At 36.4% G+C, this 21,580-nt stretch overlaps 1 protein-coding gene across 1 annotated transcript in view; it reads right to left on the minus strand.

Moving 5' to 3' along the window:
• Positions 1-20,518, minus strand: part of TMPRSS3 (transmembrane serine protease 3) — a 63,328-nt gene extending 42,810 nt beyond the window's left edge. The window contains exons 1-5 of the mRNA XM_036744147.1: positions 20,498-20,518; positions 19,178-19,328; positions 5,753-5,863; positions 4,811-4,927; positions 3,942-4,065 (exon numbers count right to left, since the gene is read on the minus strand). Of these exons, the coding sequence (XP_036600042.1) occupies positions 3,942-4,065; positions 4,811-4,927; positions 5,753-5,863; positions 19,178-19,328; positions 20,498-20,518 (524 nt within the window). The remainder of the gene's footprint in view (positions 1-3,941; positions 4,066-4,810; positions 4,928-5,752; positions 5,864-19,177; positions 19,329-20,497) is intronic.
• Between the last annotated feature and the right edge of the window lie 1,062 nt (positions 20,519-21,580).

The following is a 21,580-nucleotide window of genomic DNA, read 5'->3' on the forward strand; positions in this document are numbered from 1 at the left end:
AGCATTTTTACAAAACCTTTGACAAAGCAAAATACTCACTTATGTTAAAAATCTTTCAAAATACAGGCATAGAGGGGTATTTTTAACAAAATAAAAATTGTCTATCTAAAACTAAAAGCATGAATCATATGCAATGAGGAAACACTAGGAGCTTTTCCAAAATATCCAATAGCAAGGCAATGATACATATTTTCCTACTATTTTATTTGATATTATTCTAAAAATGATAGCAATAACAAAAAAAATTTAAAAATAAAGGCATAAATATAGGCAAAGAAGAAATAAAAACAATACCTACACACCAGTGTTGTGATATTTACTTAGAAAACACAAGGGAATCAGCAAAGAGACAATTGAGTTTGAAGAGTGAAGTTAGCAGAGAGAAGAAAACAATATGCACAATGAAAACAGCAATATAAATCAAAAGAACGATCAACACAATACAATAAAAAGTGACTGCTGCAAAATTATAAGGAATTGAGTGTCCCAAAAATAGATATGAAAAGACACCTCTCTATGCACTCTTTTGCAGAGGTGGGAGGTCCAATTGTTATAGAGCATTGCATATATTTTCAGATTTTTGGGAGCACTGATTTTTTCCTCTTTCTCTTTCTTTTTAAAAAAATATCTTTTTCTTGGTATGAGATGGTTCTCTGTAAGATGGAGACTAGGGGGGGAAGAAAGGGTGAAATTTAGGCAATGAAAAAACAAAATATATTAATAAAAACTTATTTTTAAATATTATTTATTATATGGGATGACTTTTTGGGAAGGAAAAGGGTGGATGTGAGGAAAAATTTAAATGATTTAAAATGATAATTGTTTAAATTTAGATTAGATACTAAAATAGATCTGAAATCTCATCCATTTAGATGTTCTTTCCAACATTATAGATCATAATCCATCCATGCCTGCCTATACTAGGAAACTGTTTTTCATAATTTCACCACAATACTGGTAAAATATTGGTATTAAAAAGATATTAAATAAAATAAAGGGAGGTAAAAAATGTAAATGGTCTTAACTTGTATATTATAACATGAGAAAATGTGGCATAGGCTATCTTACTGTATTGTTACATAGATACAACTTTTTATAAAGTCTTACAAGAGAAATTCTTTGTCATACTGAGGCATGTGGGAATAACAAGTATTCAAAGGGACCTGGTATGGTGTCTAAAATGCCTATTGACTGTAGATGGTGTTTCAAATCCATAATGCGTTATACCAGATATATGACACATTAAGACATTAGCGGTGATTTATTTATCACAAGAATCTACAATCTTTTTTTAAAAGAATTTGTTTTTACTGAAAATCTTTTGATGCCCAGAGTTATGAGTACTGACAGTGAAGTCTGTGAGTAAACTACAGGTTGTGATGTCACAATTCCTTCCATTCAAGGAATCACAGAAAACTTTGCAAATGGGGACATGACAGTAGCAACCTCCTTTATTAATTTCCTGTATGACATTGAACACTAAGGCTCTTAACCAATTTGAGATTTTGGACTTTGAGGTCCAATTCAGGGAACTGGGGAGATTAAGACAGTAAGTGTTTAATTGTGGGAACTGAGTGAACCACCCTGACTCCATCTTGTGACTCAGTTCTGGAGCTAGCTCAGTTCCCTTTCTGTTCAATTACAGGTCTAGTCCAAATTCTGTCTTGTGAGAATAATGTATTCAATTGTTGGAATTAGGAGAAAAACTTATTGCATTGTTTAAACCTAGTCCTGCATGACTAGGAAACTGAACCACCTAGGCCTGCTGCTTAGAGACTGTTAACTAAAGAACCTAGGTTATGCTGCCCAACCCAGTCAGAACCAATGATTGATGCAAGGAGTTTTCTCACAATTGTATGTCTCAAGCAATGCATAATTCTTATCTGAAAACTGGCCTCATCATGATCAATCAGCTATTGTTTCCATGTTCCTTTGATTATTTACAGAAACTTGAGGGGAGTAGGACACTTCTTTTTTCTGAATTCAAGGAATTGCACCTTCTCCCTGTCTCCCTCCCAACTAGGAAAGTCCCTAATATTTCTTCCAATTAGAAAGCAGGTTATCTAATGTTGTATTGTTTGCTTTAATGTATAAAAGTCTGTCTCCCCCTGTATTCAGGGTCCAGGCTGTTACAACAATGTTACTAGCAGCTACTGTGGAGGTGTAAGACCAACAACACCAGCATACAGGAGAGCTGCTAGCACAGATTCTTTGATCTGCTTTTCTAAGGAAAGCCACTGTAAGGAGTTTACAATCTCACTTTAATTAAACATACATATATCATTCACTTAGTTCAGGGGAAAAAGTCAGCACCCTGAAGTTCAGAGAGAACACAAAGAGAAGTTACAAGCAGAAATTATATAAACAGAGAAAATAACACAAATCATCAGACAGGGCTTCTAGCTGTCCATCCATAGCAATACATACATAGTTACCAGAGAGAGAAAAGCACTAATATCTGGGTTTTTTCAGCTGAGTGAGGAGCCCTTAATAGCTACCCAGAGTCTCATCTGGCCAAATCACATGAACATTCTTATAATGAGTGAGCCCCAAAGCAAAATGCTAACCTCAGAGTATATATACACTTCTTCAGGGTCAGCCCACAGAGGGTGTCACAAGCATGTGACTCAAATTCATGTGACTTGGGCTTTCTTGTTTTAAGCAGGTGATCAAAGACTCTTGATTCAATCAAACACTCTTGATTCAATCAAACACTCTTGATTCAAAGAGAGGCTCAATCAAAGGCACTTGCTTACCCCAGTGCTGAGAAGCACTCCGAAAGAAAAGATGGCAAAAAGTCCTGCTTGCCATTACAAGGCCTAAGATGAAGAGATCTGGTCCAGTTTCTTGGGCAATTATCAAGCACTGCCTAATAAATTGATATGCTTGGAAGATCAAATCTTTGTTTCCTCAGTCATTTCATCTTTCACCTACCACAGTTTTGTTTTGTTTCTTTTTTGGCATAGCCAGTAGTTTTAGTAGATTGTTCAAGGGATTGGGGTGGTTTCACCTGCCACACTTTTCAACTAGAAATCTATGGTTCTATACTAATCAGATCATCAAGACCCTAATACAATGGGACACAGGACAGTTTTGATGAGGGAAAGAAAACCTAGAGAAAAGAAAGCCAGCTGTCTATCAACCAAGAAACAAAAGTGGGTATTAGGGCAGAAAGATGGCTGGGGTCGGTGAGTGGGGAATGTTTACTTCAAAGTTTTTTTTTTAAGTTCTATGTTGAAACTACAATTTTAGAGACAGAACACTTGGAGAGTTTGTAGTCAAAGGAAAATGGAAGTGGTAAAGAGAAGGACTGAGAAAGGAAGACAAAATTGAAATGAGGATGGGGATATATTTACTTGATGTCATCATATGTACATAAAACATAAATAGTTAATGAATGAAAACTTCCTTGAAATAGCTTTATTTACATGATACTGAGTAACACATTTGAATGACTATTTCTTAAAAACCAATTTTCTTAAAAATTCCTTTGGTCGCATGTGGTTGTTTCGCCTTTTCAGTCCTAACTCTTTGTGTACGCATTTGGGGTTTTCTTTGCAAAGATACTGGAATGGTTTTGCCATTTCCCTCTCCAGATCATTTTATAGATGAGGCAAACTGAGGTAAACAGGGTTAAGTTACTTGGCGAGGGTCACCCAGCTACTAAGTGTCAGAGGATAGATTTCAAATTCAGGTCTTTCTGACTCCAGCCCTGGTGCTGTACCCACTGCACCATCTAGCTGCTCCTGGTCTCACATAGACATAGCAAAAAAAGGAAGAGAGAATATGTTTGTGTTAATGTTGATGTTCATACCAAACTTGCAACTTTTTAGAGATTTTATACTATTTCCATATATTATATGGCTTTTCAAAATTTTGATCTGTTGCACTTAACTCTTCAAAACAAACAACACATAGATTGGAATTATTTTTGCATTTACCTTGAGAATCCTAATTGTTCACAGGCTATAAGTCCATATTGACCTTTCCAGTCATCTGAACACATAGTTCTCCATGCAGCAGCAACAAACACCTGAAGCACAGCATTATGGCCACTGACCCGGACTGGTAGGAACATACAAAGAAAAATATGGTTAGTTGACATATAACTTTAGGATTTTATAATGCAACATTATAATTCAAATAGTACTTTTTATTTATCAAGTTAATTGCAATTATTCCATTGTTTATTTCTGTTCATTATTACTATCCAGGAGTCATTCATAACCCTGTTTGAATCCCCCCTCCTCATTGCTATAATCCACAATCATCTGTACCCCTGCAGCATTTGTCCATATCACTTATGTGGCATAGATGTGTATATATACACATGTATAAATACATATGCATAGATATATATGTGTGTACAGGTACATACATACATATACATATATCTACTCAACTAATTTTTTGTGCGCAGACAACAAAACTTACTTTTTCATATTATTCACATAACCTAGCCCAGGGGAGGGGAACCTGGGGCCTCGAAGGCCACACGTAGCCCTCTAGGTCCTCAAGTGCAGTCCTTTAACTGAATCCAAACTTCACAGAACAAATTCTCATTTGTGAAGTTTGGATTCAGTCAAAGGGCTGTACTCGAGGGCCTAGAAGATCATATGTGGGCCCAGGTTCACCACCCCTGGCCTAGCACAGGGCCTCATAGAAAAGGCACTTAATATCTGTTGATTAATTTATTTTTCACAAAATATGAGTATGGCCTTGTTTATAGATAAGGAAAAGGAGTAATTGAATAGATTTCCTCTCACTCATACCACTAACAATAATAAAAGAGAAGAATAAATCAAATTACCACATCTGTATTCATCCTCCCCATCTTTACAGTTGTATACACCATCACACCTTGCTGTCAGTTCAATACACTGAAAAGATGATCTGCACCTGTATTTCCCAGAGCAATTGAAGTGTACTAAAGGAAATTGGATTAAAAAGATTGCAGTTTTAAGTCTACAGAAAACAAATTTCTGTGCTCAAAATACAATTTAAAAACAATAGGAAAGTTCTTGCTCAGCCCTGTTTAAGTTAATAACAAAATTTGTAGAATCTGCATTCTCTTCTGCTGTTCTATCTTTTCTAGTCCCTTTCAGCTTCTATTTCTTAACCCAGGAGAGATATAGCTTCCTCTCTCGGAGTAGAAACTATCTGAAAGCTTAATCTGAGAAGGGAAATTCCAGCACTTAAAAGTACTGAATGGCTGAGCAAGTTTAGTGAGGGAGCCCTAAACATAGTCTGTTCATTAATCCTATCCTTTCTTTTTTTTCCTCCCTTATTCTGGTTGAGGAGGAAATGAATGGTGGCTCCAGAAGGTCTACAGACACATTAAGTCATTATTTCAGTAAATCCAACTGATGAGCAAATATTTTTCCTTTTATGTCAGACTTTGAAACAATGCATTTTCACTAAAATTGCCACCAGCTTGTTTTTCCAGTGGCAGAAATGTTTGATAGATGAATGAATAGGTTCTTTGTGTGTGTGGGCACTCCAGCCAATATTGACACACCTGACACTATTCAATTTCAGTATCTCCCTTTGAATGGTTCTCACATAGTGAGATAGCCCTGGTTTTCACTCACACTTTGCTTTAGAAGCAACAGATTGACTTTACCAACAGGACATTTTGCTTCAGTAATTAAACATATGTGGCAACAAAATACTAATCTAAAGAGGAAACTCATGAACATTTAAATGTTTTAATAATTATTCTAAGACCTATTAAGTAATAAATTGTACTCACTGCCCAGACCAATGGCCACTGCTATGATGAGTGCGATAATTCCAATGACGATGATTGGGAAAAACTTTAATGGAAGTAAAGAGAGGATCTGCGCAGCTAGTGCATCAGCGTCTAGAATCCAATTGGAAGAATGACAACAATGGCCATAATGAAAAATTAGATTTATCTCCTAACATTCTCTAAACCACTCCCTCCCCATCAGTTCTGTGCTGGGCCTTACTCAAGCCAATCTTCTGGTCATTTAGGTTCAATGGTGAAACCAAATGAGACGCTAGAAAATGCATTCAAGAGTTAACAAAAAGTGACTTACTTACCATAGCAAAAAAAAATGATATTCAATAAGAACAAGCATGGAAGACAGGTGATTCAATTGAGCAAAGCTCCCTTGCCTGAGTTGCCAGCATAGTATCAGAGTGTCCATGGAGTTCTTCATAGTTGCTTTATATTTGGGCAACCAGGAAGTGATATCAACAGCCTGACTTCAAGTTTAGTCCTCGGAGCCAATATAGTCCCAAGGATTGCCTTAATACCTCTGAGGGGGAAAAATGTATCCTAAATTGAATAGAGCAGGGGGAAGATATTGCTCTCTCTTAAAAGAAGGTTTTGCCTCCTACTTTACTGAGAAAATAGAGGTCATCAGTCATAATGAAAAAATAGAGGCTACCTGTTTCTCCTCTATTACACATATCAAAACTCCATGTATATCATTTGTGATTCTCTCCTCTACTTTCAGACAAGAAAAGAGCCCTTCCTACAAGGCCAACCCCTCTATTTGTGCTCTTCATCCCAGGGTCCTTCAGGAACTTGCCACCTAGATCATTTTCTTTCTTTAACTAACCTTAAATCTTTCCTTAACAACTATCTCCTTCCTTCCTGAGCTTACAAATATGCCCATCTCTCCCCCATCCTTCAAAAAAATGAAAATAAAAAAATATTTTTACATCTTCACTGAACTCTTTTGCCCCCTAAAGTGATTATATTATATATTTTTTCTTTCATAGTTAAACTACTAGAAAAAAATTGTCTCGTCCCTGGTCTGGAATCAAGGAATGAAAGAAACTTGGGCCAAAACACATTCCAAGCCCCTTCGTTTTACAGACTGAAAAACATGCCCAGTTAGGGTAAATTATTTGCCAAAAAAGTCACGCAGATACTCTGTGGTAAAATCAAGATTCAAATCTATGTCACCTGACTCCAAAACTAGTGCTCTTTCTACTGTCACTACTACGACAAAGGATGAGAATTATTATTATTGTCACTATTATTATTATAACAACCTCCTGAAAGTCCAATCTATCATCTATTCCATGGGAGACGAGAGGAGGGAGGGAAGGGTTTTGCTGACTAGAGTGACGTACATTAAGACGCCAAGTATCTGAGACATTGACAATATCTGTGGATTTCTAAAATACTGGTGAACTGGGCTCTGGCAATAACATTTCCTGGGTTAGCACCACAGTTAAAATAATGAAACAGCTTCTAAGAGTCAAAGAAGTTGGTGGGGCCATATAAGTTACAGACTTACTCTACTCACGGCTGTAATCATAAGCTAGATATGGAGAAGCTCTCCCTTGTGTTTTGGCTAAATATGGCAAAATACACAAGAACAAATCAGAAATACCGGTACCCCATCTGCTGGAAATGTTCAAGTGCAAATAGCATTCCCACCTTTTTGTTTAACACGTGATGTCTCTGATTAATGCTGACATGTCCCACAAACAAATCTAGGCAGTGGGAGATATCCACAAAATTCCTCCTGTTAGTTCTGATCGCAAAGAGGAGCATCTTTTATTGTCCAATCATATTCTCTCCAGGTTGCAGACCACTTGATCTGACCCAGGAATCTGTGAAGATAAAGATCTTCTTTGTCCCATCCCTCACGGCTTTCTCACATGACAGCCATAAACATTGGACCTTAGCCCACTGGAAGGACCTAACAGGACACCCACTTCTTAGAGGTATATTACTAGACTAGTAATTACTTAAATCCAATTGTGTATACCTCTCTCGGAGTGGATGGATCAATCAGTAAACCAGGCAAAATAGCATTTTGATAGGATTGATTGCCCACCTTTTGTTTCTCATGTGGGCTACCATCTGACCTTGGACCTGTTCCACCATTACTTCTTCTGGCCAGGTGAAACATTGTGTCATTATAGTGGCGTGCATTACTGTCACTGGGAAAGTCTCTTTCAGATCTCTGCCCACCATAGCATGGCACCATGAGGGAGGGTAGTTATCAATCGCTTTCTTGTCAGTCCCATGTATTAAGAGTCATATCCAAAGGTTCCTCCAGGAGTGGATGACATTGTACTTTGCCCACCTATTAGGATGATCAGCTCTGTGACTGCTCCTCCCATTACCAGAGTGCTTATTTTCACTGACTACAATCTTTGCCAAAACTATAACACTCCTGATCAAATTTCACCAGTTAATTAGACCAAACCTGTGTAGTTGTATAGTGAGAAAGATATATAGCTAGTCATTCTGATGAGATGCCACTCATAAAGAGGGATATAATTGCTTCCAAGGCAGACCGATCATAGAAGCTGGTGTGGCAGACTATTTGGGATGTGAGGAAGTTTCGTGGAGACTATCTATCAAACCAATTTCCTTTAGGAACTTAATCTCCTCCCTTGTAGTACCTTGTCAGGGAGTCAGCTGAAAGAGAAATTCATCTTTTTTGGACTGGGGGCAAATATTTCACTATCTCGGCCAACTCAAAAGGGAAAAAGGATGGCCCCAGCCCAGAAACTTTAATACATTTAGCTGACTCTGTGTGTCCCCAAAGGGCTCCTCCAGCTTGTGAAACTCAGTTGTGGAGAGAGCTCTAACAATGACTTCATCATGTCCTCAGGAGCCATTCATTGCTGCAGTAAATAATTCATGGGGTTCGTGCTTGAACTTCTCTTGCAACCTGCTCATTTCCTTGGTGGTTAAAGCATGCCTACCCCCTGCTCTCTCAGTGGAGGAAATCATCCTCCTCTTAGGAAAGATAAGATAAATTTGAGGTTGTTTTTGTTGTTGTGTGGGTATTTACAAGTTTCTTCCCCTCTTCTGCACTCAATCTCCTATCTCATGGCTCTGACCTCAGCAGAATGCAATGGAACCTCTAGTCAGAGATCATGCCATGAGTTCCCAGCTGTGGCCTGTCAGTACCCAAGCCCCTTAAAAGGAATCCTTTCAATTGCACTGTCATCAGTTCTATGAACTGCCCCATGGCCTTCATTACACAATGTTTAAAAGCGGAGAACTTGCTCTCTAGTGGTTGGATGGGCTAGGCCAATTCACTTTCAGTCTGGTAGTTATGGTAGCAGTTCAGCTTCTGAAACTAAGACAACAACCAGCAGGGAATGTTGGAATTGGCACTTTTCCCCCCTCCCTAACAGAGCACTCATGGAGCAGTTGCTCCACCTGAAAAGGTGCCAGTTCCCGCTTTCACTGAGAGGTCTTCCCATACCTAACCAGAAGGGCCTTACCACCAGGTTCCACCCTGCTGAATCCAGCCATGTTATCACTCCATCCTCCAGATTCATTATACCTTCCCCTCCTTCAACCATGATGTAAGACATAGAGGCCATTTCATCTCAATCATCAGGTACACCTGATACTCACAACCTCTTACTTCAGCTTCAATGTTGGAATGAAATGAAGTACTTATAAGTAATTGAAGAGTTAGCTAAAGGAGGTTTACTTAGCCCTAACAGAGCAAGAATATGCAAAAAGGATGTAGAACTTTAATATAGCTTCTATAGTTGTGCCCCATCCTCCCCTACAGCATGGCAATCCCTGTGTTTTGAAGCAGCCACCAAGTTGGAGGGGCACTGACCTCATGTCGATGGGATCATTTCATGCCCCTAGGTAATTAGGAAACCACATCCACACAGCTAAAGTCCCCAAGAAGGTGCTTCTAGGGAGGTACAGCTTAAGGCTTGACTCACCCCAAGGCCAATCAAGTCCTGGCTTTTTCTTTTTTAAGGATTGAAGTCATGTTGGGGGAGGGGAGAGCATGTAGTTCCACCATCAAATACCATGATGAATGTGTATGTATGTGTGTATGCACTTGTAAATACATCTGTTCCTGGTACTTTTTTTAGGAAGCTCATTTATAGCCTGTCCAATTTCTTTTTCTAAAATAGGTCTTTATAGAGACTCTATTTCCTATTCTGCTAATCTAGGACATTTATATTTTTGTAAATGTTATTCCATTTCACTTTAATTGTTTATTTTTGGGGGTATATAATTAGGCAAATAACTTCTTATAATTGGAGGGTAATGTTTTACAGCTACTATTCTTAATATAACATCCTAATAACTGATTCTTAATGTGAAGCCCACTAGTGGAGGCCTGTGAACTAAAGTAGTTCTGGCATCCACTTGATCCACTAACTACTGCTCCTCTGGGAACTTGTCCTGCAAGCCTGAGTGACAAAATGTGAAAGTATCTCAGAGAGTGGCAGCTAGGTGGTACAGTGGTGCAGTGGAGCCTCTGGTTAGAGATCATGCCATGAGTTCCTGGCTGTGACCTGTCAGTACCCAAGTCTGCCCTGGAGTCAGGAAGACCTGAGTTCAAATTCGGCATCAGACACTTACTAGCTGTGTGACTCTGGACAAGCCACCTAACCCTGATTGCTTCCCCCATCCCCACCTCCTGACAAACAAAAAAAAAAAAAGGAAGGAAAGTGTCTCAGAGGAGATACTGTATTTGAATACCTTCGTTATGCACAAGTGCATGACTGGAAATAGATCTTACCATTAATATGCAAGTATACTGCTTTTTGTCAAGAATAATTTCAGCTCCAAATCACATAATAGTATTTGCTTACCAAGAGAAAGCAATCAAATGAATCCCTAAGCTTATATGATTTTTTAAAAGAAATAAAATAAAAAGCCACTGAAATCCGAAAAGGGAAGAGGTGCAGAACATAAGACCAAAGAAATTTTCACTTAATGCAAGGTCCAAAAATTAGACCCAATAATGAAACAGATGACAAATATAAAACTGGAAAGCAGCCAAACAAGAGAAGGTCCAAGATTATTGGCACAAATGCTTCACAATTCCTAGCAACACATTTTACCAGCTTCCTCTCAGACATAACTTTAATTCCACATTTCTTAACAGAATCACATAACTATTTCTAAAAGATGAGTGTACCAGAGATAGCTTGCAATTTAGAGCAATTAATTTTCTTGTACTATGTAAGAGACAGTTAATATCCCCCAGAATATCTACAGACAAAAGAAAACAAGGTGAAATAATATTGGTTAATTTTATACAGCAATTTAAGGTTTGCAAAGTTTTTAAGGTTTACATGTAATCTTATTTGGTATTCACAACAACTCTGTAAGGTAGGTATTATTTTATCCCCATATTAGAGAGGAGGAAACTTAGGCTGAAAGAAGTTAAGTGACTTCCCCAGATTCACACAGGTTGTGTCTGACGCAGGATTTAAACTTTGCAATTCTGATGGGTACAAATTCAGAGTTACTTTCATTCTCATTCAAGAATTATTAATGCTGTGAAATATTTTTTATTTGTTTGTAGTTAGCTTGAATTTCTTCCTTGAAAATTGCTTGTTCATAGACTTTGATCATTTTTTATTGGCTCAAAGAGGACAACAACAAAGAAGATGATTTCACAAGACACCTGAAAAGACATGCATGAACAGATTCAGAGAGCACAGAACTAGGAGAACAATGTATATAATAGCAAGATTATAAAGACAAAAGACTTAAAATCTCTGTTGAATGAAATGACAGAGTGTGATTGTAGAGGACTGGTAATGTTCTATCATACCCTCTTCTCAACAGAGAAGCAATAGATAATATGAGACATACATTTTTGGACATGGATGATGTGAACATATATTTTGCTTAGCTATGCATATTTGTTAAGTATATTTTCTTTTCCTCTTAAATTGAGACATGACAAAAAGAAAGTTTAAATCTTGTTTTGTGATTAATTCTTCCTCTATCCATAGTTGTAAAAGGTAATTTCTTCCTTGCTCTCTAATTTACATGACCTTTTATGTCTAAGTCATATATCCATGCCCTCCCCCCCAGTTTTCCCAGCAATCTTTGTCAGCTGGGGAGGTCTTATCCTAGTAGTTGGGGTCTTTGGGTTTATCGAAGGTGAGGCTGTTGAGTTCTTTTGTTTCTTCATATTGTGTATCTAACTGGTTCCACTGATGAATCTCTCTATTTTTTATCCAGTGCTAAATCATTTTGATGATTACTGCTTTGTAGTATAGTTTGTGACCTAGAACTGCAGGATCCCTTTAGATTCTTTTCCTTGAGATACTTGAACTTTCGTTCCTACAGTCAATTTTCATTATTATTCTCACTATATCTACAAAATAATACTTTGAAAAATTGATTGTTATAGCACTGAATAAGTAAATTAATTTAGGTAGTATTGCATTTTATTATATTAGCTAAGCCTACCTCTGAACAGTTAATATTTCTCCAATGTTTTAGGTCTGTGTTTGTTATTATAAAGAAAGTTCAGTTGCATTCATTATAGTTGCATTTTGGTAGGTAGAATGTACTTTATACATTCTATAGAAATTTTGAATGAAATATCTCTTCCTATTATTTCTTGGTAGGTTTTATTGGTAATAAACAAAAATACTAGTGCTTTATGTGGATTTATTTTATATTCTATGACTTTGTTGAAGTTGTTGTTTCACTTAATTTTTGATTGACTCTCTATGGCTTTATAAGCATGATCTGTAAAAATCAATAATTTTATTTCTTTTTTGACTGTGCTTATTTTTAAATTATTTTTTGCCCCATAGTTTTAGCTAGAATTAGCTCACATAGTAAAAATGTTAATGTTAATGGACATTCTTGCTTTACCCCTAATCTTATTGCAAAGGTTTCTAGTAACCCCACTATAAATAATTATAGACAATGCTGGTTCTTGTTTCTAGATAAATACTATTTGCTATTTTAAGGAAAGTTCAATTTATTCTTATTTTTGTGCTTTTAACGAAAATTGGTGTTGTAATTTGTCAAAAAAATTATTGCATGTGATTTTTGTTGTTCTTCTCAGTGTAACTTATTATGTTCATAATATTCTTAATATTGAACCAATCTTGCTTTGCAGTCTGGTCATAGCATATACTCTTCCTGACATTTTACTACAATAGTTTTTTCTACTATTTTATTTAAAATTTTTTCCATCAATACTCATTAGGGACATTGAACTACAGTTTGCTTTCTCTATGCTGTCTCTCTCTTGGTTTAGATATCAATACCACACTATGTCATAAAAGATATTTTTAAGGATCCTTTTTCTCTTATTTTTTGCAAAAAGTTTATATGTCATTGAAATTAATTTTTCTTTGAGTGTTCACTTTGAGAATTCACCGTAGACCCATTTGGTCCTATGGTTCCCTCCCAGCTTCGCCATGATAGTTCATGTACCTAGTATATTACTCTTTTGCCTGCCATTCCCTTTATTATTTCAAACAAAATATAAAAATACTTCCAGGTCTTTTCTTACATTTAACTCCCTTTTTGACACCTCCCACACAAAGACATTAGGGTTGTGAAGTCTATTAGAATATAAAACTTCATCTTTGTATCATTCCTTCTGATTTCTCTAACATATTTACATTTCTAGAGTATTCTTGACTCCCATGTTTTCATTTCAAAGTCTCTATTCAGCTTGTATCTTTTCATTAGGAATTCTTAGAAGTTCTCTCCTTAAAGATCCATTTCGTTCCCTGTAAAATAATACTCCATTTTTCTGGCTAAATTATTCTTGATTGAAAGCCTGTGTCTTTTGCCTTTGGGAATATTGTATTCTAAGTTCTCCTTTTTATAGTGGTAAATGACAAATCTTTTTAATCCTCACTGTGACTCATTTAAACTTGAACTTTTTCCTTTGTGTAAGTTGTAGCATTTTTTTTTTATCCTGGAAGCTCTGGATTGTCAAAGACTTTTCTGGGAGGAAATTGCAGGATATGAATTATACCCACATGAATTATTAGTATTTCTCTGTATTACAAATAAAACCCAACAATAGAAAGAAAAATCACATTTAAAATAATCAGAGAATGTATAAAATGCTTAACAATTTACCTATCAAGATACACACAAGAATTCCATGTCACCTGTAAAACAAACTTTGTGGCTATAGACAAGTCAAGTCAAGTCAACAAACACTTATTACAATCCTACTACATGACAAGCATTATGTTAAACATTACAAAGACAAATAAATGCTAAAAAGTCTCAGTTTCAAGGAGTTTACAATCTCATGGAGAAAACGACATTCAGACAACTATGTAGAAACAAGATGTAGAAGGGATAAATTTGAGATCATCTAAGGGAGAAGAGATTCACATTGAGGGATACCTTATCAGCTTTCTCTTCCATGTTTCCTGATAAATGGTCAAGGATATGAAGAAACAGTTCTCAAAGTGAAGAAAGTCAAACTATCAATTGCCATGTTAAAAATTTTCAAATCAAGTGTCAGATGGTTTGCATGCAGCCCACAGCTCTCCCAAGTACAACCTGAACCAGATTAAAATGCAATTGGGAAATATTTTACAAAATAAAAATACAATAAAACATAGATAACATTCTATTTTAAAACAAAGTCAGTTATGACCTGTAGGGTTCCTTATGTACAGTTCAGTAGCCCTTGTTTCTATGAGTTTGACACCACTGCTCTAAATTTGCTGATAATTAGAGAAATGCCAATTAAAGCTACTTTGGAATTCCATCTCAAATACATCAGAGAAAAAAAAGAAAAGGACAAATATTTGAAGAGCTACAGGAAATTCACCATGAATTGGGCCAGCCATTTTAGAGAGCAATTTGGAACAATAACCCAAAAGTTACTCAATAATCCAAAAGCCTCTGTTGGGCTATGATCTATTAAATCATAGGGGGAAAAAGAACATATATAATAAAGACAACAACAACAGCTAACATCTACATAGCACTGGCTATGTGCCAGGCATTTTGCTAATGTTTTGCAATTATTGTCTCATTTGATCCCCATAGCAACCTTAGGAGGTAGGTGCAGTTATTATCCCCATTTTACAGATGAAAAAATGAGACAAGCAGAGATTAAGTTACTTGTTCAGGGTTACAGAGCTAGTACCTGAGGCTGAACTTAGGTCTTCCTAACACTAGATCTGGAGCTCTATCTAATAGAACCATCCAGCTGCCTCATGAGCAGAGAAATTTATAACAGCTCTTTTACGATGACAAAGAAGTAGAAATTCAGGAAATGATTATCATTGAGGAATGGTTGAACAGTTAAAGTATATTAATGTAATGGAATACTATTGTGCTGTAAGAAACAACGAAGAGGATAGTTTGAGAGAAACCTGGGAAGACTTGTATGAACTGATGCAGAGTGAAATGAGCAGCACCAGGAGAGCAATCTATATTGTAACATTTTAAAAACCAAGCAACTTTATAAGATTTAAGAATTCTGACCAATGAATGAATGAACATAATTCCAAAAGACCAATGATGAAGAACGCTACCACCTCCTGACAGAGAATGCAGAATGTGACCAATGTAGTTTGTTTTGTTTGAGTACATGTATTTGTTATAAGGGTTTTGTTGTTGGTTTTTCTTTTATCCTAGGGAGGGGGCATGTGGACTTGAGGAGAGAAAATAAATGCTTTTTGATTTAAAAACTATTTAATTTAAAATGCAAAAAAGAGTAAAAGTAGGATAATGACATGCTCCATAACTATTTCCATCTGAACACCTTGAAAAGGATGAGAATGAGGTGAAAATAATGACTATAATAATACTCAGAAATAGTAGTGCACTTTAAATTTTTGTAAAGCATTGTGTGTAAATTACCTCATTTCATTCTCACAAAAAATTTTGAGGTACTAATATTAATCCCTTTTTTGCAGATGAGGCAATAATGCGTCAGAAAGAGTAAGTAACTCATTCAGTATGCCACAGCTAATAAGTTGCTGATGCAGCATTGGTGCCAAGTTCTTTCTGACACCAGGTCCAGCACTCTATTCACTAGGCCATATTGCTTTTAGCAACAAGTGAAAAAGTGCCCCCTGTGTGATGTGTACATCTGTCCTTTGAAATGTATCTAGCTCTGACAAAATGTCAAATGGTTTCTGAGGCATGGTCATTTATGAACCATTCCCTGAATTCATCTCACTCTTTCCTGCTTTAATTCATTTCCTCTTCCCTTTTTACACTCTTGTCCCTTCACTCCCTTCCCATCTTTGTTTAAATCCGACTCATTCGTAAGATCCTGCTCAGATGCTGCTTCTTCCATAACATCTTCCCTTCCCTGACCCAAAATCATCTTGATGATGGGAATTGTCATAGCAATTTGTTTATATGCCTTCTATGGACTAATTACATTCTATTTTGGATTCTTGTTCTTTGTATACAGATTTTTTTTATCTCCATTGTGTCATAGTCAGGAGCCACTTCATATTTATATTAGCATATCTTAGTGCCTTATAAATAACAGGTACTTAATAATGGTGTAGTGGAAAGTGAAATAGACTTGGAATATGAAGATCTGGATTTGAATTCTAGACTAACTGTGTGGTCAGGGGCAAGACACAACCCCTCTGAGCCTCAGCTTTGTCGTCCATAAAATAGGAGTAATAATACAGGTACTACTTGCCTCTAAGAGTTTGGGGAGGGGGCGGGAGTTGCAAGTCAAAATGCTATTTGAATGTGAGTTATGATTAATTTATTATATTGATCTGCTGAAATTCGGAAAGGATACAAGCTCAAAGACAAGGAAAGAGTTTGGAAAAGAGGAAAACAAAAGAAAATAAGCAAAGGAAGGATAGGAAAAAGGAAAGGAATGGAACATAAAAATTGAATCTCAACAAGTTAATGTTCATATGGAAAGCAGGAAGGGAAGTGTGATAAAAGTCAATAAGTAAAGTTACTTTCATTCTCAAGTAAGTAATGATGAAAAGGAGGACTGCTTAATAGAAGAACAAAGTGGCACATTTGGAAAACCTGGAGAACAGAAAAACTCTTTCCCCTTCAGGGGTTCTTAACCTGGAGCCTACAGGTAGATTTCAAAGGGGTCTGTAAAATTAAATATTAAAGAAATATATATATCGTTATATGTAGATAAATTTATATTATATAGAAATTTATATCTTTAATAAAATTGGCTTCCTTTGTAATCTTAAGTATTTTATTTTATAGTTTCAAAAACATTATTTATTGTAAAAATACCAAAGTCCATGATAAAAGATAAAGAACCTTAGCTTTAAGTAGTAAATGAATGAATTTAAATGTGTTACTTCAAGTTAGTGCATTGTTTTCTTTTTCTTAAGTTAGCATCTCAAACTATGTATTTCATTGTACAAGTTATAGTTTCAAAAAGACAGATTTAGGAGTGGAGTTCAAAACATAAGATGAAAACCCCAATATTTTATTTTCTGAGTTAGAAATACTAAATAGGCCCTTGTTTGCTTGTTTACAGCTCTCCCTTTTAAGCAACTAATATCGCCTTCTATCTTCTAAGGGCCCCCACTGGCCTCACACTGGCAATAAAATGTAGTTATTGTGATCATAGCCCCTACTCATTTTTCCATCTCAATTGGAAAGCCTGAAAAAAAAACACTTCAGAAGATATTGTTTCGGTTTATTCCTTCTGAGGTAACAATCAATTCTTCTCCCTAGATCAATAGCCCAGATTACTTAATAAAGTCAATTAAAGTAGCATCCATGTAATTATTCTTTGAGGCTTGGACCAAATTCTCACATGATTCTTTCTTTCATAGCCATCTCTGTGACTCTCTGAATAAGTAAATCAACAGATTGCTTTGAAAAGTCTTTAAGTGATTTCTTACTCTTGCTACCTACTCCTTGACCTCTTCAGGCCCACACCAAAGATTTTGACTTGGAGGAACCTCTACTATGGGACACTATTCTCCTGGTTGGTTGACTGCCTTTCTGAGAACATAATTTCAGGAAAGCTTCACAAATGCTTCACTTCGTTTCACTCTTTCTACTTCGGCCACCTCTTCCATAACCTCTGCAGAAAAAAACCCTCAAGTATAGAGAGGCCCACATATAAGGAGAAGACTGTCATGGTGTGGCCCAAAAGGAGGCAAAATAGATATCTGTAGCCTCTTCTATGTCCATCTTTCTTGGGTTAGGGCAGGGCAGCAGGGGTCATTCCTGCCAGGAGGGGAAACGGGAAGTTAGGACCAGAAGCTTGTCTTCTCTACTCAGAGAGAGAGATACTGGACTAGAATTACATATGCTCCCTTAAATATTATTAGTCTAGAGGATATGATTTAGAGGTTCAATCTAACTTCCAATTCCTTAGACATCATTATCAAGGAGAAGGTGGATCTCAAGCTTTATATCCAAGGCTTGACTCCTAGCCCACCTAAGAACAATTCTACAATGAACATAACTAACAAATAGCAAAGAAAACCATTTATCCAAATCACAGAAAGACAGAAACCAGAGAATGTATACACATCCAATAACCTACTACAAATATTACTGGAAACTTAAAACCAGCCACCTGATTTCACATAAGAAGCTATCTGATCTGAACCGAAGTAGTTAAGGGATGATGATTCATTTTTATAAAAGGTCTTACTGAGGGAGAGACATTGTTATGACGTACACTGCTATAAATTTATAAAAACACTTTGTATAGAGCTTTAAGGTTACAAAGCACTTTTTCACCTGCATTTTACTTATTTATTTCTCAAACAACTCTGTGGAATATATAGTATGAATTCTATATTACTCATTTTACTAATGAGAGAATTGAGTCTCAGAGAAGTACTTAGGCTGTGTGTGACACCGGTACTCAAATCTAGGTCTCATCTTTAAATACAGTGTTCTTTCCCTTACATACATAATGTCTCAAATGCTTCCATGCACCGGGAATATTAATGAAGAAATGGATTTAAATTAAGGCAGAATATTTGGTTGGACATAAGAAGGAATTAATAGTGTAGGAAGAAGCAATGTGTCATAGTGAATAATTTGCCTCAAAGAAAGGAAGATTTGAGTTCAAATCCCTTCTCTGACCCTCAGTAAGTCACATAATCTTAGGACCCCTTACAAATTCTGCAAGAAAAGGTGCCCATCTGAAATGATAGAGGAAATTCCTCACAGGAATTTCCCTATAATGATCTGGTCCAAAAAGAGAGACGAGGAAGAATTTGCTTGTCGTCATAATAAAACACTGCAACAAGCTACTTAGAGGAGCCTTTAGGAAATTCAACAACCATCCATTCTGGATACTTAGCTAAAGGTGGCAGGGAGGGTTGAAGCAATAAACCACTTGTTTTTCTTCCAGACTCTAGCATTTTGTGATGATAAGAAGTTTATGTGCTACCCTCAAGGACATAAGAACACATGGGGAGATTGAGGCATATTCTATAGCATTAACCATTGGAATGAGAGAAAAAAACCTACCTGGTCCAATATCACCAGGTTCCATTTTTAAATCATCAAAACCAAAAAATGATCTAAAAGAAAAGGGGGCCTCAGCTGTTGACAATTCAGGATTAGTCCCAGTGACTACTTCAGAATTTCCATGGCTGGTCTCCAACTCCACTTCTACCTCCTTTTCAATAAAAAGAGAGAAAGAGGGAGAGAGAGAAAATTTTCAAATCTTTTACGACTCTGTCTTATGATTATCCTTAGGCTACTTTTCATGAGGTGAAGCCTATGACTTTCCAAGAGTTCTATCTTATTCCGTGCTGATGCAACTACCATAAATTTTAATTCTGAAGACAATTCTAAATATTGCCATTCCTTGATGAAAATTTTTTTCTGGCAGTTAAACATATGGCCTACCTAAAGGTGAGAATAAATGATGGAGCTGGGTGTCCACTATGTGCTTTTGTCCCCTTAGCTGCAATTATACAGCAAAGTCTGAAGAAGCATGGGGCAACTCACTTCCAACAACTACAATAGCGTAGCTTTATTCCCTAATCAAGGATTTCTATCTATTCCCCAATGCAGAGGTCAAGAACTTTTGCATAGCTGTAGCTTACACAAATTTAAAACATATATCTTAATAGATGCTCGACATTATTCTTTATCACTTTACCTTTGTATTCCCTTTGCTTTAGAAATATTTCAAAGCAGTTTTTATAAAACTATATAAACATGTAACGGGGGGGCCCAGGGCTGGTCTTGGATTATTTGGCCAACTCTGTTCCCTATTACACAAATTTCATCTTTAATCTTTTTTAAAATGCGCTGTTCAATTCCAAATAAGGAAAACATGCTGATATTTTCCTCTTCCCCTCCTTGTTCATTCTATTAGCTGTGTGGGATATCCAATATAATTCTCAAGTTTATGCTTCAGCCATTTTGTCTTCTTATCCCAGCTGGTATCTGCAGCTTACTATCGACATTCAGCAAATTATTTAGAGGGAAGAGAGAGAGAGAGAGAGAGAGAGAGAGAGAGAGAGAGAGAGAGAGAGAGAGATGGTGAGAGAGAGAGAGAGAGAGAGAGAGAGAGAGAAAAAGAGAGAGAGAGAGGGAGGGAGAGAGAGAGTGAAAGAAAAAAGAAAGAACAAAAGAATGAAAGAAAGAAAGGGAAAGGAGGAAAGAAAGGAAAAGAAAAGAGATAGAGTGTAAAATGCTTTTTGAAATGTAAGACTTACGAGTAAAGAATTTTCTCTCTCAAACAGGTAATTGAGTATATATATATATAGCACATTGAAAAACATGAGGAATTCTTCCTTTCAAAGATGCGTCACTGCCCATCCCCATGTTACTCACCATTTCTGGAGAATCCATCATTCAAAACAAAAAGATTTTCCTTTTTCATTATAAAAATCAACTCAATGAGAAACTAGTCTAACAAATTACTCCACTTTGGAAATATTTTCACCAATTCACTCAGCACTGGACACTCAGTAATTGTAGCAAACGACATTATTGCTGTGGTCCGTGAAATTCAAGTTGTCCACAGATATCTGATAGCCTAGATGGCAGGACTACAGAAATGAGGAAGGCAAAAAAAAAGAAAGGCTGCCTCTTTTTTAATTAGTGTGAGCAGGTAAGGTAATCAAACCCTTCCAGGGACCTCTCAAAAAAGAATCTTTTGAATAGATTGTTTTCATTTTCATTAAGAATAGCGTAGGAAGCTAGGGACAGTGCAGTGATAGTTTCTCACTAGGGATGAGATTGAACTTTTTATCCTCTTTATTTTACTGGTCCAATAAAAAATAGTGATAAATAGTACAGAAGTTAAAGGGTTTAAAGTCAAAGGGTTAGAATCTTTACTCTGCTACTCACTACCCACATTCTGTGCCTCTGATCTCTCTCGTGCAAATGAGGCAATTGGACTAAATTATCTCAACACACTCTTTTATCTCTAAATTCTATTATCTATGAACCACAGTACATCTTCAAAATTGTCTATCAAATTCACAGAAGTATTAGGCACTAAGATATGACATGAAATTTCTCCCCTGTGATAAAATTAAATTTCTGATCTCAAGAAATTCATAGTACTATGTAGCAGCTTACAACTAAAACAAAAGTGAATTACTATGGAGGCCTGCCACCCCCTGGCTTGTTCTCAAAATGACATAATTGGGAGAATAGATGTCATATTAGTCCAAATTTGTACCTGTCCTTTGTAAAGAGGCAAACCAAAGGAATCACTATATCATATCAAAGCCTAATTATATGTGAAATTTAACAAAGCAAATTACACAGATATACTTCTTTGATCTCTTACCTTGTGTAGGCTTAAGTTCATCTCAATTTAGCCTTCCCTATCTGTCAGCTGTATTGGAAAGAGGTAGTGTTTTGTACTGGAAAGAATAAAAGAGAATAAAGAGACTGGTAATAGCC

Source organism: Trichosurus vulpecula, chromosome 2 (genome assembly GCF_011100635.1).
Source record: "Trichosurus vulpecula isolate mTriVul1 chromosome 2, mTriVul1.pri, whole genome shotgun sequence".
Lineage (NCBI taxonomy): Eukaryota > Metazoa > Chordata > Mammalia > Diprotodontia > Phalangeridae > Trichosurus > Trichosurus vulpecula.